Here is a 25350-nt window from a genome sequence, read left to right as displayed (position 1 = left end):
TATCACAATTTGATCAACTCACAGATGGCTCCACAAACCCTTGCTGAGGTCTTGTCAACAGCTTCACCACAACTTCAGAAAAAACTGAAAGCCAAATTTATCAATACCACAGTTATTATTATTGGTGGTCGATGACTTCCTCACCAGAGTCCGAGTCCCCCTCTTCAAACTGGCAACACAAAGTATCCGGTTTGCCGTTTTGGGAGCCGGGGCTAAAAGAGAGGACAAAGTTAAAACGGGCAAAAAACAACGCCCACCAAGACTGGCAAGCGTTGAGTCTTGCAATGGACCGTCCAAACTAAAAAGAGCTGGTCAGCCCCTTCAAACCACTGCCTCCACTCTTCCAAGGCCAATTTCTTTGCAAGCAGCTCACAGTTGCCAACATCATAATTATTATTATTATTATTGTCATTGGCAGTACGCTAAGACAGGACAGCCCAGACCCCGGTGCTGGAGGCATCCACTTTCAATGAATTGTCTCCTAGGGTCAGGGAGGTGAAGGATGCCGAGGTGAACAAAGCCTTTATACAAGCGAAGGCATCCTCAGCTGCCAGGGAAAAAACAAAAGCCACATTTGAAGAAGTGAGCACGTGGAGAGGCCTTGGATGAAGAGGCGGTAGAAGTTGACAAACCCAAGAAACCTCTCACTACCTCAACTTAGTAGCATCCCCACAAAAAAACGTTCAGGTTTTTAGGGTGCTTTTACACCTACAGGTTTCAGTTCTATTTCATCCAACTCAAGTACACTTCCCTCTTGCTGCGTTTCGTTTTTTCAGGTGAGAACACCGTAGTCACACTTGAGTGCGCACCAAAACAACCGCACCAAGAACCCCACAATGAGCTGGTCTCGATCCGAATCACTTAGCGAACTCTGGTGCGGTCCTCCTGGTGAGAACGCGTACCGGACCAGAACGGGACCAAACGCCATGAATCACATTATTAAAGGACTTCGGATAGAGTGTAGATTTTCCTGTGTCCTGGTTTTTGTTTTTCCACCAAAAACATGTTGTTTTTGCACTAACTGAGGCTAGGGCACCAATCTGGTTCTGTAGGTGACCTAACATGGCCCTCTGGGACTGGATCGAAGTCTGTAGTTTCTGTCTTTCTGCTGAATCCAGGCAAACTAATGACTAACTGATCTGGTCGAACAAACAAAAAAAAGCGCAGCCTAAGCCAACACTGACTAATGAGAAAACAAAACACAGCTGAACGTGGACTGATTAAGAAAACCAAATCACAGCAGAGCGCTGGAACTAACTGACAATACGGAAACTAACTAGATTAAACTAACAAACAAGCTGACTATACTGAGAAGACAAATCAAAAAATCAGACAGGTGACACACTAGCAAAGAACTAATAGACAGACACTAACTTAAATACAAACAATAATGACAAACAAAAAACACCTGCTAAAAACACCTGCAATTACTCGAACCAGCCGAGACATGCCCCCTGAAGTGAGAGAAAAAACAAAACCTAATAAACAAAAACACAAAGGCTTCCGGGGACACTGCCTCAGCTGGTCGGAGGAGGGAACTGTAACAGGGGGTCGCACATTTGTTTTGCACAGGTCTCACACCAGATTCCCTTTCTGACACAGCTCTCCCCAATTTAGACAAGGCTTGGGACCGGCACCCGGAGTCCACTGGCTTCTGCAACCTGAGTGGTTGAGGTTGAAAATGTCAAACAACTGCTTAAGCAGATTATCAAATGCCAAATTGTACCAAAGGCCGACCTCAGTACAGCCTAGCTTCAGTTGTTCGACTAGGGGAGCTTACAGTTGGGTCTGCATCCTACAAATCTTGTTTTAGAGACCTACTGTTATTGTGTGTGTGAACTAGTTCAGCCCTGAACCATGCTCTGCCTTAAACAGATTTTAATTTATTTATTTAGAGAGGAGTTTTAATCTTCCGTTTTCTCAAAGCACGAACAATTGAGGTCACTTTGTCCTTCATAGTCTGTCCTCAGCATGGGCCCATGTGTGTGGCAGCCAGGTCACACAGATGCAGTTTGTCAATTAATTTCCCTCCCTCTTTTTTTAGCAGAGCATTTCTCCCATTAGGGTTGGGGTGTACTTGATTGAGGAAGATAACGCCGTAAATCAATTCTTTAGTACAAAAACATGGGTACTGTAGCACATCCTAATTATTGACCAGTCAAAAACACAATATATTAGCACTATGTGATGTGTGGAAACCTGGCATGGAACTGTAATACAAAAAGGCACTCGCACCTCTCCGGTAACACAAAAACACAGCCTCCCGTCATTCTTTTACATTACATCTAGAAGACTGATGAATGAAGGCGAGCATTTTGGCGTGCTGTCCGTGTGTTCCGGGGGGGAGCTGCACATGTGTGAGTAAACTATGTGCCGGTGCAGCGATCACATGTTTTGCCAGACTCTATGGACACTAATTCCTCTCTTTTGCCAATATTTCCACTCTATCTGGTTTCATCAGGCAGGGATTACACAGGATTAGACAACCTCCCAGAGGCCAACATGCATTCATTCATTAAAAAAACAAAATGCAGTTGTTTACATGCCTCCGAATGAGCCAAAATGCAGCAATTACACCCACACCAACAACATATATAATGCATGCTAAAATGGCTTTAATGTGTTTCTTTACATTACTTATGGGACACATACATTTGACAATATTGATGTATTGTGTGGTCTCTGATTATGTAATATGGTGGAAACTGAGGATCAGAGGGGGAAAAAAGCCTTTTCAGAAATATACCAGCAACACACTCTAACTCATTATGATAATAAATATCATCATTTTCAGTTAGTATATATGCACACTGAACCATCTTGGACACAAACAGACTGAACAGTTGTTTTTTTTCCCACAAAGCCAGGTTCTCATTGGACTCTTGCTCAAGCTCGTTAAACATCTGCTCAAGACAGATGTTATTTCAAGTACGCTGCACACTAGATGACCAACAATCGATCAGACATTTACATAAAACCTATTGCCGGCTTATTGGATGAATACACCACCGCTCACTGGGCTACGAACGTGCCCCTCAGCGCTGGAGGTCGGTTTGGTTGGTTGGTTTGTAACATCAAACTTAAGTCCAAGTAAAGATAAATTCCACATGGTTTCTTTGGACAAACATGATGAAGAGTGTCCTTTTGGAACCAGCAATACATTCTTATTTGCCTGTACAAATATTCACATTTGTAGTTCATTAAACTACGACAAACTGCACAAATAAAATGCTAAGTAAGCCAAGTGACATCACCAAATTGTTGGTTTCTTCTAGTGGTGATTGACTTGGTCAGTTTAAACCTCCCACTTGTTCCCTCTGACGTTGTTAAGTTGTCAGTGTGTTTTGGATCTTGCTGCATGATGACACTCTTCACAATTAGATTTGATGCATTCCTAAGTAAACTGGTGCAGACACAACGTTTCTGTACATCTCTGACTTCCTTCTGCTGCTAATGTCATGAGTTATATCATTAATAAAGATGCAAGACTAAGCCATGACATTACCTCTACCATGCTTCACCTTCTGGTCAATAAATCCACTCTGCTTTATAATGTTGTTTTGTTTCTTTTAAGGAAAGAATACTGATTAAAGAGAAAAGATCTTTCTCTCTCTCCATCTCTCTCAAAACACAAACATCACAGCGGAAAGGTGCACATTGCTACGATGTTGTCTTCCAAGGTCTACACTAGCGACCCGTGTTTAAAGGGACAAAACATAAAAATTGCTCTGTCTATAAGTCATTTCACCTACAATTCTCCATCAGCAGCAAAAGGTACACAGCTCAGACGACCTCAGAATCTGAGGACAATATAGAAACAAATTCTGAATATGAATAGAGCATAACAGAAGCAGCAGAAGACTAGAAGAGCGCCACAGCCAACTAGATCCAAGAAAGGTTAGACTGAATAGTTTTGATTTCCTCCCATCCCCAGGGGTCCACAAGAGGTGAGTTGACTGAAATTCTGTGGGATGCTGGGATAGGGGGAAAGATTTTTAGGAGCCTCATTATCACTGGAGAGCTTCCATATATTCTTGAGGGCTAGTAGGTTTGATAATCAGGAAGTGGTTGGAACTCCACTCCTCTACAACCCTGGTCTCAGTGTGACTGCAGCAGCAGCTTGTGGGGTTTAGAGGCCGTGTGCCCTCCAAGAACCCAGCTTCTCTTGTCATCCTAATAGGAATGAAGGACAACAAAGAAAGATTACAGTTTTATTTCATTATTCTAAATAGCAGCCATTGGCAAGAAGAGGAAGCTCTGCCAAATTGTGTGGACCCTCAAAGGACTCCAAGATACAGATCACATGCGCCAACAGCAGAAAGCTTTATGTGTGGAGTAGAAAGGCAGGCACATTAGGAACTGCTTCTCAATAGCAGTGAGTGTTTATCAATTTTGGTATAGTTCACCATTTGTTGTAAATAATTTGCATTTGTTCTAATTCAGTTATCTACCAAAGTCCTTAATGTTTTATAGTTTTGAGCTGCCCTGGCAGTCTGTAAAACATTTAGGTATTATTTTGCACTTATTATTTTGCACTAAACATAATTGCATACATAAACACGATCAGATTAATGTATTTATCAGAGGGAACTTCCTAAAACAATAAAACATCAAGCATCCATCCATCCTGCTCATGCTACCAGAGTCAGAGCAGCAACACAGGGATTTTGCCCTTTAGGTGTAGTGCCCCCAACAGGCTGATTGGTATTACTGCTGAAATGCCACAATATCCAGAGCATCATCCCTGCACCATCAGCAGGTTTAACCTCTTGTGGATAAACTATATTTTAAGTAATGGAAAAATTAGCCCAATGTAACTTGCATGCATTATTTTACTTTACTACATAGACTTATTACAATAAACATTAATACAGTAACTCTGAATAAAATAGTACAAACATTTTCACAGCCTGTAATGGATATCACTTTATAAATGTGATACTCAATATGCTGCTCATCACCTCACACTATTCCTTAATGTGAGGTTATGAGCAGCATATTGGGTGAAACCAGATCTCTTAAACCGGGAGTGTCACATCAGCCGTCGCAAAAGCAGATTTGAATTCAAAACCTGGTGTTGTTAGAACTGCTGCATCTGCTCTACCTCTTCACTCTGAATGGAAACATGAGAGGCAGTGTTGATTTGAAGTGGAGCAGCTACTGTGCTTTGCATTCAGAAAGTGCACCACCTGGTAAAAAGTCTTCAGCAGACCCTCACTCTGCTCCAAATCGCCCTCACAGATGCATCCTATAATCAAGGAATCTTTGTAGAAACTGTGGGGTGACCTGGAGTTGAGTGTGGAGGCAAGTAGAACAGGGCTTTCTGTGGTACTGTCGACTTGACACATGAACACTGACAACAGTCCCATGATTGCTTTGACTCTTTATTGATGAGTGTGTCTTGACTTCTCTTTGAGAGTGTAGAACAGCTTCACATGTGACCTCAGTGCAGACATACTGTGACCATGTGTGTGCATTTTTGTTAGAAACTGTCATTAATATTTCTTTATTTATATTTACATACACAGCATAACATAACCTGGATATGTCAGGCAAAGTTATCCTAACTTCTGGTCCCTGGTATAGGTCAAGCTCTTAGATCCTACAGTTCCCATGATGCAACACAATAACGTCTGAAGTAAGTAAGTAAGTTTTGGGAGGTGCTTGGGCCTATCCCAGCTGTCACTACAGTACAGTACACACTGGACAGGTCACCAGTCAATCACAGGGCTGACATGTAGGAACATATTCTTATTATGATGTCCTGAGGGATGGAGGGTGTACAAATCTAAAAACTGTGAAACCTCAAGCCAACAAAAACACATTATCTAAGGTTAGAAAAGCTAATTCTAATATTGTCAGTGCATTCATTGCCACTTACATACATTTTCAACACACACATATATATAAATATAGTGTTATCTCTTTGCTAACAAGCATTGGTCAATACAGAAACTACTGTCTCAGAACTCTCCACACAGTCTGCATTAAGAACATGTATTTCAGCTAAACAGTTCTCACCTCTCAGCGCTGGCATCTCACCTCCACAAGCCTATAAACTATATTTTATCTTCACAGTTTAAATTTTTATTTTATTTTCTTACAGATAAATACATGTTTACACTTCATTGGTCTACTAAATTGTTTTATATTGTATTGCATATTGTAATAAGAATGAATCAGCCATGCAGCCATATGCATCAATTCCATTCATGGATTCTGCAGGTTCGGCTGCACTCTTCAACCATGATTGACTACATAGTCAGTAATTGTGGCCCTTAATTTATCTGAGATCCCAGCTTATGTTCATCCTCTCCTTCTCCTTGACACTCTTCTCTCTTCACCAATCTGTCATCTTTGTAGTCTGCACTCAGCTCTGTCAAGATTTGTGAAATTATTTTCTATAGATTTCAATGTGGCTGCAGCAGATATATTCATTTCTTTCTTGTTTTATGTCTTTTCTCTACTGTGGTTGTGCTTTCTCTGCTCTGTCTCCCTCTCTCTGTACCTTTCTGCAGGTATCCCCAGCCTCTGACCTGTGTGTTTCCAGAGTGCAGTTACTGGTTGATTTAATCACATTTTAACTGGTTTGAACAAAGTGTGTTAGCATTTGAAAAATGTGCTTCAAAGGTTTTGTGTTTTGCAGGAGATGGCCTGAGAAAAGGACGTGATGAATTTTAATGTGGTCACTAAATGCATTTTGTGTGAAAAGTGACTCACAGTTTGATCCACAGACTGTGTGAACAGTTTGTGACTTCAGTTTGTACCAATGCTTGTTAGCAATTAGCAATTAAAAAAACTGTGCCGTACATAAACTTTTTTTTGTGATAGTTACCTTATTTGGCCCATTAACACATTAAATCAATATAAACAAGAATAATCTAAATTTTGGTTAGTAATCATGCAGGAGATAAGTACGGACATTAAACCTCATTATGCTGCACATTAAGAAATGAATATTTTGTACTTTACTTTAGACCTCCCTCTCTAATCCTTGATGAGTTCTAAACTAGCTGTGAGCACTCATGTGAGGCATCAATTACTACAATTAAGAGGTTCTAATTAGATGACATGAGAATGAATCGCTGCTCAGTTCATCAGTGCTTTATTATTTAATCATTATTATATTCACCCTATGTTGCCGTCGTGAAAGCTAACCCTTGTTTTGGTCTCAGTAACCACTGATTAATTGAATCAAGTGGATTAACTGAGCAGATTGGTACAGCCACCAAACAAGAACAATTCGATTTGTACAGAACTATTCCATATTTTTATATTTGAAAACATTCACTATTTTTTCAAATGCATTTTCTGAACCTCAGGCTTCATTTTCTGGTTTCTCAGTCTTTGCTGAAAGTCGCTTTTGGTGTCCCATCTTCTGCAAACTGCCACAAAGTAGAAATAAAATATGTCTTTGTGTAACAGGATTGTTTTTCTCTCCTGTTGTTTACCGTCACCCTGTGCTGCCCTTTACTTTACTCTGTTCTTACCATCATAAATGGCTAATTCAAACCATTCTTGTTTCAAGAGATGCATATATCTACATGCGAAGCATTCTTCAGACTCATGAAATATATATTTTCCCTGCCCTCACTGCCAGCTTTTACTTATTAGTATTTATTTACCACTCTGGTACCACTCTAGTGATGCTGGTGATCCCTGACTTTACATCACCAAGTCCTCCAACTTTCACATCCATGTAGTTTGTTTGTTCCAACCTGCTCTTACGATCTATGTGTTCATTGCAAGCGTGCCTGCATACAGGCATCTATTGAAAATGCATTCCTTTAGGCATCAGGCTACCATCTCATACAATAGCACCAAACTAGTGCCTGGTGTAACTCTAATTTTTGCCCTAAGCATTCAAAATCTCTGGACAACAACCATGCAAATAAAGCCATTTGGTTAGGTTTAGACACTGATTCGGTTATGGTTAGAAAAAAGGAAAGTTTGCCTTAATAAAGACGGCTACCTTAACTTACTAACATGACAGACATGATAAATATGATCATAATAATCAATCATGATTGGTTTTATTGGTAAATGTAAAACTATGCCTTGATAGGTGTGCATCCTACAGGGCTACTGTGGTTATAAATTACATCAGTTTTAGAGTGGCACCTCAGAGCCCCTGTAGGTCAGATTCAATTCCATATTTCACATAGATAGATAGATAGATAGATAGATAGATAGATAGATAGACAGATAGTGTGAGTGAGAGAGAGAGAGGGAGAGAGAGAGAGAGAGAGAGAGAGAGATGTGGGTGGCGGTGCACTCGCCTCAGCTCTGCTCCTGCATCACATACTTTGTGAGGATGATGTGAAGTTGGGAGATGGACGCGCTGAGAGCGGACTCTCCACAGCGCAGCCTGCAGATGAGATGATGAGCTCGGAGTGCGAAAGTTACTACAGCAAGGGAAGCGTGTTCGTGGAGGGCTTCACATGTCCGAGAGCGGACAGTGACGCCACGGCGCTCTTCTGCTGCGGCTTCAGCGACCTCAAGTACTGCTGCGATGACCCCAACAGCTTCTTCCCCTACGAGTATGGATACATGTGGTGGTTGAGGTAGGTTGGTTGGTGTGAAGTTAGTATGCAGAATAAAATCGATGCTTTGATAGCAGCTGATACACTGACACCGACAGATCACTGCTGTTGGCTCCAGAAACAGGTCCAGGACCTGTTGATGGCATTCTGCAGCTACTGTTTGACTCCAGTGAGGCTAATTGGCTGTCAGAGGTTTAATTAGGGAGACTTGTAATTTAAAAAACACTGATGACCTTCAAACCATTAGTCATTGAATCAATATGTGGAGAGTAGGAGGAGGGAGGAATGTTAATGGAAGCTCACCTAATATGTTTTCATAGCAAAGCTGTCAAATGTGCAGGTGGGATGTGTGGACATGCTTGACAACTGTCACAAAGAAACGAATCAAAAGCCTCTTAACGTCACCTCTGAGTTTCACTTAGAGGAACAGCATTGTCTCCAACAAAGTGAAACTGAACTTGGACTCCCCTGAGTCTCATCATGTGATATCTAATATTGGATCTGTGATGGTCAAGGGCTCGTCAGTGGTAGATTTCTGAAGTACAGTACAGTACCTGGAGCAACCAAAGATCACTTTCCCCCATATTTTCACTCATGGTGCTATTTCGAAACACTGTGATTGCTTCAAATGATACGTTTCTAAAGGTCAAGATAAAACCATCTCCAGCGTACGTCACTTTATCTTAAGCGTTTAAGAAAATGTCGAGTTTTAATGGACACCTCTAAACTAGTACTATAGATACCACAGGAGACGAGTGATGATGATCTGAACGTTTAAGAAAGTGCATTCAAAGAACAAAGTCACAGGACAGAACAGTGTTTGATGTTATTTAATATAATCTATATATAATCTAACTAAATGGATGTAATTCTGCTCTAATAACGGCCTTTTAATCAGTTTGTATTGCATCACAATGCAACTCTCACAGCACGTCACCAAATCATCTCAGCAGGAGCTCCAGTAAAATCAGTCAACTCCGGGCAGCATATAACTGGCCATTCTGCATCATTATGTGTCATTATGTGTAAGAAGAATAGCTCTGAAACACTGTGGTGCTGTCACCGAAGTGCTTTACTGCTCTCAAGGTACAGAGTAGGTGTCCTCATCATCAGGCAGGACTGCAGAACACATGATTAGAGTACTCTGCCAGATTTGAAGCACGCTAGCAACAATTAGCCTAGATGATGAACACGTTTTAAACATCTGGAGTAAGTTGTCAGTTGAGAGTGGAGTAGTTCTGTGTGTCTTTAATTAGGAGTGAATGAAGAGGGAGTCTGAAATTGAATCAGCTTCATCACCAGCTTCTTTTTCTTTTTCCTTTTTATGCTGGTACTGTACTTCAGGTACACTCTAATTTGTTTTTGCAGTAACCAAACAATCTATTCATACTAAAACTGCATCCAAGAATAGAGATTGTGAGATTCAGTGATTTCTCATCAAATCCTCTTGATACGGTGCTTTTGATAATAAGGTATCCACGTGCACACAAAGTGGAACAGTGCAAAGATGAAAATGATATTTTCTCTAAATGTACAGATTCCAATTTCCTTTCATTCAACAGAATGAATTTAACAACAAAGACTATGACCCTAAGCAGCCTCTGCAGTGAGCAATTAAAAGCTATAAAAAGGAAGGCGACAACAGAAAATGTCAGTCTAGCAATGGGACATATTTTTCCATAAGCTCTGCTGAGTAGAGCAAGCAGTGTGAGGGCTGGTAGGACTGGTCATGCTGGACAAAGCTGATGTGGCAGCTTTACAGTAAGTCATGATAAACCCTGAGCCAATTTGTCTGCATTTGGTACTGGTCGTATTGCTGGGATGCTTCCAATATATTTGGGATTATTCACTTAAGTAATATTTAATGTTCATGCATACTTAATAAGAGCATTTCCTCTTCCAGCAGAACTTTTTCTTCCGTTTAGATTTTTTCACAACTTTCTGACTGTACCTACTATTTGCTCGTTATTTGCTTTTATATGATTGTTTTCTGTCTTACAGTCTTGGAGCTCTTGTGGGTCTCTCTGTAGCAGCTGTGGTTCTCCTGGCCTTCATCATCACTCTGTGTGTCCTCTGTTATCTGTTCATCGCCACCAAACCCAGAGGTCTGGACAACGGGCTGCCACTCCGAGCACCAGGTACTGCGTGCAGAGCCTTCTCTCCTTCGACCTTCAACATTCACCATAAGTTACTATATCAACACAAAGGTTTTGAAAGAAAGAAACCACAACAAACCTTTGCAAGACTTTGTGAGTTTGTTATCTTCCTTTCATAAAACAGATTTCTTATTGATTCTTGAATACAATAATGACAAAAATCTGTCAGATAAGGACAAAACCTTTTCAGTCAACCATCAAGGTATGGTAACTGAAATCATCATCACTATCTTGTCATGTTTTAGGGGCTTGCGCATCTCAGTGAACCTGAGAGCTGCCAGCTGGAGCCTTAAGCTCCTGGTAGGGCCACCCATAGAGGCCAGACTAAGAGTGATTACAATCAAGTTAAATAAGTAAATCTAAGTAAAGCACAAGCTACAACATAGAAAGTAAGAGAACACTTCATGTGTAGTTAATAAATCGGCTGAACATGTCTGTCCACAGCTAAAACATGACATTTCATCAACATATAACATTTCATGTCTGAACCCAACCCAAGTGGAATACATGGGAGTTTGTGCTGTGTTTTACTAGTATAGCCCTCGTGTGTCTCATATACTTGACCGAGGTTGAAACATCAATGTCCTGAACCCAACCTAAGTGCATCAATGCAGTTGAGCACTGAATTGTGTAAGAACCAATATGCAGGGGAACCCAAATGCAGACACACAGGCAGGCATGGCTTTTATTAGAGTAATAGCTCTCTTTATATCGCTGTAAAGAGCTGAAAGACTAATAGTTAATAGATTAATAGTTAGGAACAGGGGCTAAAGGAAGACATTATAGATATACTAAGAAGAAATATACATAAATTAGGTTGGAGAAAGGGAGACAGGAAATTTGAACACAAAGAGTTCAAATCTACAACAGAAAAGGGAGATATTAATTGAAGAGACAAAATGACAGAGAAAAACTGTCAGCAACCTTGGATGAATGGATAGAACAACTAAGAAATGACAACTGGAGGACCAGAGGTGATGATAGATGACAGGGAGAGGAAGAGGGGGAAAGGGACGTGCCATGAGGAAGACAGAAGTAATAATAAAGTGTCAGAAAACATCATGGAGGAAGAGAAACTACAAAGTACAGATTGGAACAATGCACTGTACTATAGTATAATACCACCAAGGCCATCCATCAACCAATGGATGATGATGTCATGTGAGTTAATACATATTGTAGGATAGAGCAGGCAGAAGGAAATTAAATACCATTGATCTACAATGCCAATATTCTGAATGTTCCTACTAATTGTACTGCTGCACTAGGTTCCAGCTACAACATGATTTGCTCAGTTTCAGTTGCCATTGTTTGTGAAACATCAAAACATGTCAACACAGTGGCGAATAAGCTCAATAAAGTGCCACGGAAACCCCACTGACAACTAGCGTTTTGGCAGTATACAATACACAAGTGTAAATCACAGTAGTGTTGGCCAATTGCATAGCCTACGGCACAGGCTGGATTCGCTGGTTATAATGACATTTGCTGAGAATTCTGTTGCCGCCATCTGCACATAGAAGATGTTCCACTCGGTAACATCGCTGAACAACCTCATCCATACTGAATGATAGTATCATGAGTGAGTCTCCACTGTACATTCTGCCATCCCAGGACTACTTCCTTGGCTAGCACTAAGTAATGTTGACTTCACTTCTAATGAAGCTCAGTGCTGAGACTATGAGCTGGGTGATAAATCTGTGTGATTCTTGTAATTTCCTAAGTGAATTTTCTGCCTTCTAGGTTCCACCTCGAGTCCACAAGGACCAGGACCAAGTCATACAAGCACACCTGCTGGCCCTCCAGGACTCAAGAAGCACTTTCTGAGGGGAAAGCTGGACTGTGACAACCAGCCTCAAGAGCCTGACCGCCTTTTCCAGCGATGTTTCATGGCTACTGTGACATCTGTCAAGGTTGAGGGTCCAGCATAGACCCATGGACTATTTGAACAGCTACTTTTACTTTGGTTGTGCCATCTTATGCAGCAGCCTATTCACCATTAGACTGTATCCTTCCTCTCTGGAGAGCTACAACTTTTGCTGAATTAGCATTTGTACATGATGCAGAGAAGAGTTCCTCATCAAAATCTAAATGTATTCATTAAAGAAAAATGTAGCAGAACTAGAAGAGTTAAGCAAACATGATCTTGGTTGCGTTATATTTGAGATTAATTAAAGTTGTATGTGGTCAGGTTGTAAATCTACAATAGGTGGTGTTTGGAAAATGTGGTTTTCTGAATCACAGGTACTGAATACAGATTAGGTAAAATAAAGAGTTTTAATTGGCTTTGGAAGATGAAATGAGCTGAGTTATAATGCATTTATTAGAGCAAATTTCCCCAGTTGTTAGCACTTATTGGTTGTACATTTTATATTTCTTTAAAACTGAAGAAAAACACAATCACGCAGAATTCATCAACGTGTTTTCAAAATAAGATCCACTGAGAAATAACTTACAGTACGTTCTCTGAATGATAAGCAACCATTAACATCACAGACCAAAACGTTGCTGTTGAACCTGAGACACAGAGTGACTTTGGCAGGCACAAACTCACTGATCCATCAAGCTGTGTCTAAGTCTCTGAGGGCTACAGAGTTTGTGTCTGTTACGCTTTCTTCTCATTTAACCTAATGGCCCCAAACTTTGCTTTTATGCTGTAATCGAAAAGGCGGCAGCTGAATTACGAATAAAAAGTTTGAGAGGAGAATAATGTGCAGACCTTGTTGATCCAGAAATGCTCTGCTAACTCTGGGCTGGAGGATTCATGTTGTAAACAGAAAATCCCCAGTACAAATTAAAAGCATTTGTGAGAGTGTAAAAGGTGCAGGTGTTGATGATGTTTGACCCGAACAGACCGGGTGTATGCCAACCTGAACCCATTGTGAATAAAAAAAATAAAAAAAATTTAACCAGGACCCGACATAATCAGACCCAATACAAAGAGCGGTCGACCCAAACAGAGAGCTGCGGTTCAGTTCCTGACACAAAGAACTGAGAGAGTGAAAGAAATGACCTGACATGTCTAGTCCTGTATGCAGGCAAATAGAAATGTACACTGTTTGCAAAATGGCAGTAAAAGGACTACAATAACATTTATTAGACCTCACTTCATTAAAATCTTCTCCAAACCCCAGAGGTTATTGCAGAAATCATATTTTATGAGAGAGTAGACCGAGTCTATCAAACCTTGTAGATGTACTATATGCACAAAAAGAGTCTGTAGCTGATGAAATCCATCTTTATTTAAATCTACAGCAAATAATGTTTATTAAATATATGATGTGGAAAAGTGCTGTTCAAGTGTTCTGTGAGACTTGTTGAACGCCTGGTTTCTCTTCTTTAAAGTTTTTGAGTGAGGCTTGCCCTTCAATCAGAGAAGGCCAAATAGTTCTGCTTGATCATTGGCTTGTGCAGCGTTCCTATTTATTATCACTTTGTAATCTAATACCTAAAGGGCTGGGCGGAGACGAGTGCATTGATTTCGAGTCTAATGCCGAGTTATGCTTCTGTTGGCTGCATGGAAACAGCGTAGGAGACATTTATGTCACAACACACATGCAAACCTCAGTTTACTAAAGAAGTAAAATAATATTGAAGACAAAAAATTGTATTACACAGGTGTAAAGAAATCACTACACTTAATTGTCGAGTTCAGTGAAGGAGAACAAGTCTGGCATGATAGGCTTATATTTTCTAAACTCCTCTGCCAGCCACTCCTCTAGCTGCTCCATCTTCTTTCACTCTGCCCTCCTGACTTTATGACATTAACCAATCCACTCACTGGAACCAATATAACTTACTCTTCGTAGGTTAGCATGGATGTTTACTTTGAGAGACGCATAATTGCGTATAATAATTGCAGCATAATGTGCATAATTGTAGATTTAATTCACCTCCACAAACATATAGTTAAAGATGTAAATGAATTTTACACAGAAGAAAGGTGCTGCAGCACAAACAGTGGGCGTTTAAATTTACATTGGGCACCGTTCAGCTGGAAACATTTTATGATCTTATTTGTCTTTGTCTGAAAAGTGAGCTTTAACATCTGTGTTTCATTTTATGCAGGTTCAGCAATCAATGATTTGAGGTCCTGACACTGTCTTTTTGCTGTGAAATATTCCTTTAAAATGTAACTTTATGCTAATTTGTGCGTGTGAATTAAGTCAGCAGCGACACAAACCTCTGATCTGCACTGTGGGAGGGAGCCTGCACAGGCACGAGAACATGCAAACTCCCACACCCTCTTGTTTCGAGGCTACAGTGCCATGCTGCCCCTAGTCACATATGCATACAGCAGGTCCCTGCTTCATTAAGTGCGTAATCTGCAGATAGAATGAAATCCGATGCAGGTTGGCTGTTAGTCTTCTGCTCACGTCTTTTGTGAGTTGGTGTTTTGTTTTGATGATTCTCATGTTGTGCCATGACTGCTCAGCCGATTTGAGAGAATATTAATCATATGTTAATCTCTGTCAAAGCTTCTTCATGACCCCGTCTTTAACATCACTGTATTTCTAACACGTTTGGCAGCGCAAGTGCCTCTTACTGATATATGTGTATTTTCCAAAGTTATTAAAGCTATGACTGCCCATGCTTGTGTGCTGCGTCTTGCTTTGATGCTTAACTTTGATCTCGCTGGATGTGGTGCATCTGGTGCCTTTAAATTAGATTCTCTTCTTACCTTTCTGTCAGGGATACTCAGTCAGCACTGCCAATAAGCCATCCTAGGTTTATTCCCTGAACATCATATGATTTGCGTCATATCATTTAACAGTTCGCTTCATTTACGTGCATCACAGAGGAGAAAAACCTTCTTGAAATCTTGAAGATGTAAATGATATTCTGTGCTTTTTGATTATTTGATGGTGGGTTTTAAGCAGTGGATCAGGTTGATGAGCTCTGATCCCTGCCTGTATACAGTATGTTTACTTGTAATCAAGGTTCAGCCGTGTGGAAAAAGAGCAATATTTTTTTGTTTATTGTCATAAAGCATCATACTTACCCAAGGGTACTCAGTCTTCTATATTCCATGTGCATTTGTGCTAGCTGAGACACCGAGCTCAACACATTTGCCACAGTTCTCTTATGAGTTCGTTTTTTGCTTTATTCTCTCCTTTTCATCTCGGTGCCTTCAGATCACCTGCTCTTAGTTCCCTGTCTTTGCTGAGATATACACACACGCACACACACCTGACTTCACTCTGCCTTTTGGATTATTGACTGATTCACTGTTTCTTCTTTCTGATATTTACCTCTGATCGGACTTGGACCTTCTGTTCTCTGAATTCTGAGAAAGCTCTTTTCTTCTTATGACTTATAATAAACTCTGCTACTGTAGTTCTGCCCAAATGTGCTTGTGCTAACATTTGGGTGCCCTGCCTTCCCGCTGCGTGTTATTAAAAACATTTCTATATAAATGTCATGGGAAACTCATTTCAACATTTCAAAAGAAGTATTTTGATCTGTAACTTGCATTGTAAAACTACTAAGTAAAAATGTATTGACAATAGAATACTGTATAACGAATATGGAAAAAACAAAGAAGGGTGTCTTTCAGAATATTTTATTTTATTAGTACAAGATTAACATAAGACTTACACTAGTATGTGCTGGCAGAACATAATAATAATACCTTTAACAGACATTAACGTTAACACCAGGTGCAGGTTTAATGTTCACAGGGTTCAGCATGGGCAAAATTAAGTTCTGCCACAATGAAGCGGCAAGTCCTCCAACCTAAGTAACCATGTACATTGATTGTCCCAACCTTCTCCTAAACCCATAGAACCTTTGTTGAAAGAGCGCCCTGATGGCAGCAGGCCTCTGTTGAAATTGCACCCCTTTGGCAAAATTGCAATTGCTGGCTCTAATAGTAGCACCAAAGTGACAGCTGGTATAGCAGACTTTTTATGCTGGATTCCAATTATACAAAATTAGTGGTTTGGTTGGATTTAAGTACAAAGACATTTGATAAAACACAGTGCATCACAGCTTGATGAATATGGGGCATATGGAGCAGCCATGCTGACTCCTGTCAACCACAACATTAATCCACCAGATGATCAGTGTATACCATGGCAAAAAACATGGGTTTCACAAATTGAATTGAGAGCAACATAATGTGACGATGGGAATCTTCACATTTAAATGGAAATGGCTTCAAAGCAAAGGTGAAAAGGTGACTAATTACTGAGCTGACAAGTCCAGAAGACTAAAAGCAAATTTTAGCAAAGATACAGTGGAAGTAGTCTTATATAACTGCATTTATGTATCCAGAAGGTCTTTGGTGGGGTCACATAAATGTTTCCATATGCACTCTTTTTTCTTGTAGAATCCATTTGTTCTGCATTCAAAAACAGGTTGAGAAACATTTAGAAGGAGTAATGATGGCATGCATATAGTTAGTATACGTTAGTGTGAGTACAGACATATGGGTAATGAAGGTCATTAAGAAACATTTGAATTACAATTCTACAATGGTCCAAGCACAGCTCAAATCCACTGGAGGTTAGGTAACAAACCCAATTTGAATACAATTGTTGTATACATTCAGCAGTCAATCAATCATTAGAGAAAATACGTGTAGGACCTTTTTATAATCAAATTTAGTGATTGTAGTCTCACATTTCTAATAATGATACTTTGATCAAGGCATTTGGAGTGTTAATAACTTTAACATGCAGAATAAAATGGGGGGAATTAGACTGAACACAATGATACAACAAAGTAACTCAGTAAAAAAATAAAACAGTTGAAGAAAGAATATTATGTGTTTCATGTTCTAATGTTGCATGTATACTTTTGTGAACAGTCATGCCCTCAGAATGATTGAGGGTATGACTCAGTGTCCTTACAGGTAACAAGGTGCAATGCACTGGGTTGTGTTTGTCAGTGTGGAAACAGTAACAAACATGTGGTTCATGCAGAGGTGTTTAGGCACAAGAAATGACCAGAACAACAAATACTGAAAAGTACAGAAAGAATGCCAAAAGCCAGGACGTTGAAAACATGATGACTCAAGCTTAAGAGAACTGCAAACAGCGGAGACCTTTTTCTTTCCATTTGTTGATGGCAAAAGACAGTTAAAACAAGGTCACTGTTTTTAGACATAGGTGCAGATACAGAGCGCCCAGACACTCATACTGTGAACCACCTGTCTTATAACAGGGGGACATCAAGGTTGAATGCTCAGACAGAGTAAGAGGTAATAGGAAAAAATGAAAAACACACAAAGGAAGTTGTGATGTGATAAACCCATATGAATTATAAACGTGTTTCTATCCAGATTTTTATTGAACCTTCTATGTTCAGGTTTTTTATACAGTTTATCTTCTCAAATTCATATTTACAGACCTTAAAAAGTAACATGGATCATCACAGAGCAGTGGATGATTCCTTTGTCCTGAGTAATTTGGTGCAGAATAAATATGTGACATTTTAGATATTAAACATTGTTGACATAAAAACAATACGTACACCCTAATGTCTGTCACTCGGGGGGTTCAGAATGATCCACTTCAGTTTAAGAATAATGACATAACTAGGGACGATGTTTTTTATACCAAATACCGTTTATATATTTCTATATCTTGCTCTTTCCATCTATGTAGAAAACACTATGACCAGTAGGAGGCGCTAATACTCTAAGACAACTGAAGACAACGAAGAAGACGAAACAGGAAGCTTTTCCATGGAAACAAAGGACGCCATTCACAAACTGCTAACTTTATGTATACAGCTAAGGCAGCTAGGTAGAAGGTGGTAGCTTTGTAAAGCTCTTGATGTTAAACTATAATAGGACGCACATTTTATTCAAGGGAAGCGTTGAATGTAGCTCTCCAGCTAACATGGTTTTAGCCCCATGCTAGCTAACATCAGGCTACTCTCCGACACAGTAGCAAACCTGGTTAGCTGATGTTAACATGGCGTGTAAACAAACAACAGCAATATATATCAAAGTGAATTAACTATTAGTTATAAAGAATTAGAATCAAATTGAAAATACTTCAATTTAAAGATGTGGAAAAGAGGCGGTCAAAGCTCTGCTCTGGACCGAGCTCAGGCACTGCTGTCCGCCAAGAGGACCAGCAGAGGAGTCGGTCAGTCCACACATGGGTCTGCGGCCAAAACAAAGGTAATCAAAGTAAATCTGACATTTAATATGTATATAGTTTAGCACTGAAATAGATCTCCTATTTACGTTTTGTCAGTTTGGTCTGTAACAATGTATCACATTTAGAAGAGGATGATTTTGTTTGTAAAAATGTGAATGTACAGAGTTGCAAACTAATATCTACAGCAGTCTAGCCAAAATAGTACTGTACATTTATCTCTGGAACATAACTGAAAGATAGACCTTTATTAAGTAGCATAGTAGAAGTGAAAGTATGTCAAAGCTACTAATAATGTAAGAACTTAAATGATTGCAGGTATTTGTTTCATGACCACAACCAATAATGATGTTGTTCTCCAGGGTACTGTAGATGGGTCTATAAACTCCAGACCTGCTGCCCAAAATACCCACACTCTGCTTTCAGATCTGAGTGACCTGTCTTCATTAAGCTCAGCTCCTGAGCATGGAGCTGTCACAGCGGGCTCAGCTGCTCCTCAGAAGACCCAAGAAAGAAATGAGAATTCTAAGGTAAACAGCCTAAGAAAATCTTGCCACAGTAATTGATTGCTCAGTATAATACTACCACAGCTACCATTTTAGTTATACTGTCTGAGAGCCATTTTTTTGTTTGTTTTTGCCAGGATCTCAGACCTCAAAGCTCTCTGGGAGGAGCAGGGAGCAGGTTTTTGAAGAAGGCTCCACCACCAGTTACAATCAGCAGCCAGTCACCTGTCAGCAAGAGCCACATGCAGCAGATGCCTGAACCAAGGTACATTTCAGGGCATGTAAGAGAAACAGAGATCTGAATAATCTATTCCACACTTTCAGTTAAAAAACAATCTTAAGCCTTGTGTTTTTCTCTGTATTCATGCACATATTCAGGTATGTGTCGTCTTCCCAGCGTGGCTCCCAGACTGCTGCTTTGAGCAGACTGGCTCAAATTGAGAGCCGCTTTCGCAGCCGCAAGCAGTCCCAGGAACAGGCTAGACAGGCGCCAAAAGCTGCCCACAATCTAAACTCAGACTTGGGATTTTCAGCACCAACAGAAGCAGTCACCCAGTCCCTGGAGCCTTCTGTACCAATATCAGCACAGTCTAGCAGTGAGCAGAGCCTGAAGGGGAAACGTTTCCTCAAGAACAAAGCTGCTGCAGCGGTTGACAGCACTAACACTGCTACTTCTGGGTCTCCAAAAGGTCCAGATGCTGGTGTCATGTCCTGGTCCAGAGCTGCTGCTGCTGCTGCTGCTGCTGCAGTACCTTTGGTGAGTTTGGACACCAAGTCTGTGAGAGCAACTCGTGGTTTGAGTCTGGAAAGTGACGAAGAGGACATGAGGAAACTGCTTGGAGATTCACTGGATTCAGAAAACAGCTTCTCAAGACCAGAAGTCTCTTTCATCAAAAAGCCAGACAAGGTATGTCTGCTTTAAACCCACTACACAGTCACTACATGTCTGTAGTGATTTGATGAAATGAAAACCAACCCCGCTTTTCTCTCTTACAGATGTTGAGTCACAAGGTCCACTCCACCCCTCCTCCAGCTGCTGTTCAGCCACCTCGCTCCCCCGCCTCTCCTTCTCACCGCCGTTCTCCTTTTCGATTCACCGGCCAGCCTCAGGCTCACTTCAGCCCTTCTGCACTCTCTCCGTCTCCCTCGCCCCCCTGTGTTTCCCCTACTCTTTCAGGGAGACTAAGCTCCCCTCGTAGGTTGGGCAGTCCACAGCGCGCTGTCTCTGCCATGTCAGGTCCCAGTGAGGTGCAGTCTCTGGAGGAGCTCTTCCCTGTGCAGCCTGCCTCTGAAGATCTCCACAGTGACATAAGTGTAGTTTCTTCTGAAGGTGAGAAGTTCATTGGCAAATGGCCGTTTGTGTTTTTAAGATTTTTAAGATCAGGCTTTCTTTAGAACCATCAGTGTACACCACTTACAACAATGTCTCAAATTAATGCATTATCAAGATCAGAATACTATTTTTGATATTGTGCTGTCTGAGTCCTTTTGTCATTATTCTTCACTCTTCATCTCATGCATCCTAGATGGACCACAAGGTATACAACGCATGTCTGTGTAGAGTTTTGTTTTGCTGAAATGTATATGCACCTTTCTTATGCTTTCATGGGGGATTCATGCAGCAATCATCCCAATCTTTGAACAAACTTTATGAAACAGAAGTTGGGCAGTTCTCCAGTGGGAACATTTAAAGCAGCTAACAGAGAGAAACAGTCAGTTTAGAAGATTTGTGTCTGCCATTCCTCTCCTTACCATCAACAGGGCTACAATGGGCTTTATTAAATAACACCCACCCACACACCCATCACCCATCTTATAACACAACACACTATCTTTTGCTCAACAGGTGCTTCTAATAGAGCTTTGATGCCTAGTGTATTGCTAGTAGTAGCATTCTTGATGTTTGTCTGGATATGCAGTCATTTCATAAAATTCTGTTGCTGTTCTTGTGTTATTGCAGACTTCAAGGTAAATGTGATGTCATTAGATGACCTCATACCTGCTAGCGTTGGATTTACAGAGGAAACACCGGAAATTCAGGTGGGAAATGATAGATGTGAATTAAGAACTGTGTAAAAAATACATTATATGATAATATACTATATCTGTCATGGAATTAAAACAAATATGATTTTAAGGAGCTGTTTTATCTTCCATGTAATTTTGCCCATTGTTTCTGTTTCTACAGTAAACTGAAGTAATCAGTGTTTGTTGTACACAACAATGCGTAATATGAAATATTTGTGTCATAGTTAGAAATAATCCAGCTCTGCAGTTCAAATCAGCTCTATTGTTTCCAGCAGGAGAGAGCTGTTTTGAGAAACACACCCCACACTGTCTGGCCACCGCCTTAACAAAGACATTATCACCTAGCCGGGGAACTGGGGAGCAATTAGCAGTTAAAAAAACAGTCAATTAGACAGACGAGCTGAGTCCAACGTTTACATGAATACTAATGTCTCCTAAGACGTTACTATGACAATACTAGAGGTCAGACCTTTTTGAGCCTTGGTTCAGTTCATACCTCCGTTTTTGATGACCTACACTCTGTACTGTCCCTAAACAGTTCGAAGTTATAACTTCTGTTTACAATTAGACAGACCAGACAATGTTACTTTCTTAATGGACATTTCTGTTGCAGGTTTGGTCTTAGTTACACATGGAGACAATATAGCTGTGTCGTATAGACTTTTCTTTTTAGTTTTTGGCAATGTCACAGCATAAAGTCTTAACAGTGCTTAACAGTGCTTAAAAGCCTCAAATCAAATACTAAACAGTGGAATACAAATGAGATATTACCTTCAGAGCAAGTTGTATCTAGAGTTTATTTTTTATTGTCTTTAAACCTTGTCAACAGTTTGTATTGGCATCATGTTGTCCCATCAGCGCCTTACTTCTTACTGCTTTATTTCTTTCACCAACCGACAAACAAAACCCTTCTGAATTACAGTAGTTTGTTTCTGCTGTTGCTCTCAGATCCACCATCATCCTCCTCATATTGGTTCTGTCTGTGCTGGAATAAATTCCTCTCACACTTACGCACTTTGTTGCTTTGAGATTCTGACTCAATTTAAAAATAGCAGATGCTTTTTATGAAGAGTGTATCTGAAGTAAATCTTCCTCACACTCCATGAACTCTCATCCTTCCACCATGTTTGTTGTGTTTGTTTTATCATGCGAGATGCAAACATGTCGATATGCCGAATTTGTATAATGGTAAGAATGATCACATATCACTCTGTGATGATACAATTTAGCACGGCCCTTTAGGCTGATAAAAGGTCAGTTTATACTGGTTGAAACTCTTAAACCTGATCTGATCACTTGTCTTTTGCACTTCTGTTGTCAAATTGTACATAAGTCATTATTACAGATGATAATGACTTCTGACTCTGTAAGAATGATGGTTAAAACAGGATCTAGGTAAGTGCTCACAGTTTGGGATATTCATTCTGTGAAGAGGTAATTATGTAGTCCTGTTGATGGATTAGCTTTTAGTGTAGTTCTGAAGTTGCCAGTTTGCATCCTGTGTAATGACCACGTTTCACATTTTTCTTCCAGTTGTGTTTTTTTTTTTTTTTAGTGGCTGCACAGTACATGTCAGTCTTTGCATTGATGATTTCTTCCATAATTATCAGTCATTCATTCTTTGCTGATCTTACCTTCCCCCAGTTCTTTCTGAAGGCTTTTGTACTTGCTAATAATAGTGGTTGTTGCACCCCGACACTCATTTGTTGCAGCAATTTAAATACAATTCTCCTGACACGTCCAAACAAAGTGTCTGTGTAACTTCACTTTACAGCTGTAGTGTGACAAAATTAATAATAAATAAAAATGTAATAAAAATTACTTACTTACTTATTATATTATTATTATTATTATTATTATTATTTCAGTGATGTTTGTAGGTTTTTCTTTCTTTAACTGAAGGATACAAAGACTTTTATCCATTTCTGTATATAATTAGCTGATTTGTGGTGGACTTTATAAATAAAATGAACTTATAGTGTGTATGGGGAGATAATATTTATCAGTGAGAATGAAAGCAGAAGGTTTACAATAGTGTAGCTGTTTTTATTTATCTACGACTTGGGGAAAAGTTGGCCGTATCAGTTTTATTACATTTGATCCATTTAACTTTTGGGACTGATGTTTCTGCTTATTGCTGCTGCAGAGACAAGAACACAACCTGACTGTTGCTGGATCCTCAAATAGACACAAAGAGCTGCCAAGTTATAAGAAAGGGGAACAACAACAACAGCGGCAGCAGGAGGAGGAGGAGGAGGAGAAGGAGGACGTGTTGGACTACCACAGTGATTTTGAGAGTGAGAGCCGGACAGAGCAAAATTGCAGTGCCAGCCAGGTTTCAGAGCAGTTGACAGGAGATAGAGATGGAGATGGGGAGGAGCCACTATCGGAGGTCAGAGATGAGACTTCAGATTCAGACGTGTCTCACGGGAGGACAGAAGATGATTACTCAAGCACTTTCTCACACCCAAGTCGCTCCCGCGTGTCACAGACACAGTCAATCAGTAGAAGCAGGGACTCCAGATCCCCAGAATCACCCCGCAGCTGGACCTCATCTGAGCAGAAGGCGAGGCGTGCTGCAGCCAGAGGGGTTTTAAAAGAGGCAGCTGTACAGACACAGCCTGAAAGCATGGCTTACGCATGGTCCACTGGTTAGTATTTAAGATTTGGTGGAGGTCACTACACCACCACCACGGTTAAATAGCATCATGTTAATCAGGAGTTTTGATAATACATGTATCATCTGAGTATAAACCCAGATGTGAGTTGTCTCTGACTTTCTCTGTAGGTGTCTCCGCATCTGGTCCTGCACTGGGATTGACCTACATGACTCCCCCCTCAGTGGCTGCACATACTCTTAGTGCAGAAAGAGTGGAAGGTAACACCCCTAAACACATGTATATAAACACCTAGAAATCTAGAGGGCACTAATAGAAAGTGTGTGTTCATTAAGTCTGAACATATTATTTTAATAACAGAAAATGATTTTCAGAGAAATTCAGTGTTTTGCATCTAACACAAACGTTCAAGTGAATGAGTTTATATTAACCAACAGCCCCCTCTGTTGGTGAAATGCTGGTTAACACCACTGTTTCTGGGAGTAACTGTCACATCATGTGTTCCAAACCTTTAAAAAACACACACACACACAGATGAGAAGATTAGTACCAACCTCTCAGCTAGTTAGGAAATTGTCAGCATAGATCGCAGTAAAGTTTCGTGGAAGTCTCAGTGTGTGGCCAGACATATCATATAGGTGACACACACACAATTCTCACATTTGCCACAAACCTAGTGATGTGTGCTTCTGAGCGCTGAAGCTAGGTTCTGATGATTTTTCTATCTCCATCAGCTCTCAGCGCCCACAACCCTGCTGTATTTGTGCTCAATGAAATGCTGAAACAGCAACTTGCTACAACGAGGCAGTTTATTGAAAGCAGCCGCCGACTTCACTCCAGCCTGGTGCGCAGCCTGGAACCACCAAACTACAGATACACCACGCTGGAGGACACCAGGGAGGTAAACCACACCAGTTCCACAAACACACACACGACAACATTCTAGTGTGTGTAGACGTTAAGTTGAAATTCAAAACTACTAAAAGGAATCAACTCAGTGAAACTACAGCTTTGTCTACATTCTTTCTTTCCGCAGTACATCCGCAGGCACAGACCTCGCACGCTGACAATGGAGGAAGCCTTGAAGGAGGTGATGCAGGAGATGAGAGAATACCACTGTGCTGTATGAGACGGGGCACACATGAACACGAGACTTCTTATTAAAAAGGGTTTATCCAGAATTCTACTTTTCTACTCTAGGAAAAATATTTTTGTAATAAATTTTTCATAAAACAGGATTGTAAATAATTCTTCTACAACATACTCAACGTCATGAGTATCAACAGAACATGATGTTACACATGGTTTTAATGTTTCAAGGTTAAAATCGTTTTTGCCAGTGTTGATTTACTGTTATATAATCAACTGGGTAAATAAAGACACCTGCA

The 25350-nt window shown here is 40.3% G+C and overlaps 2 protein-coding genes across 2 annotated transcripts; both read left to right on the top strand.

The window, feature by feature from the left end:
* The first annotated feature begins 8379 nt into the window (after nucleotides 1-8379).
* On the top strand, nucleotides 8380-12630 carry LOC113152771 (protein shisa-like-2A). Its single transcript, XM_026346203.1, has 3 exons — nucleotides 8380-8564; nucleotides 10545-10681; nucleotides 12443-12630. The coding sequence occupies exons 1-3, from the start codon at nucleotides 8380-8382 to the stop codon at nucleotides 12628-12630; spliced, it is 510 nt and encodes a 169-aa protein (XP_026201988.1).
* A 5747-nt stretch (nucleotides 12631-18377) lies between these two features.
* Nucleotides 18378-25337, top strand: c4h19orf44 (chromosome 4 C19orf44 homolog). Its single transcript, XM_026344405.1, has 10 exons — nucleotides 18378-18833; nucleotides 19173-19340; nucleotides 19454-19581; nucleotides 19695-20223; nucleotides 20313-20646; nucleotides 21277-21356; nucleotides 23491-23995; nucleotides 24133-24222; nucleotides 24697-24863; nucleotides 24999-25337. Exons 1-10 carry the CDS (start codon nucleotides 18717-18719, stop codon nucleotides 25089-25091), a joined length of 2211 nt encoding a protein of 736 aa, XP_026200190.1. The 5' UTR covers nucleotides 18378-18716; the 3' UTR covers nucleotides 25092-25337.
* Nucleotides 25338-25350: the final 13 nt, after the last annotated feature.

The sequence above is a fragment of the Anabas testudineus genome, chromosome 4 (assembly GCF_900324465.2).
Source record: "Anabas testudineus chromosome 4, fAnaTes1.2, whole genome shotgun sequence".
Lineage (NCBI taxonomy): Eukaryota > Metazoa > Chordata > Actinopteri > Anabantiformes > Anabantidae > Anabas > Anabas testudineus.
This window is presented reverse-complemented; position numbering and strand designations above follow the sequence as displayed.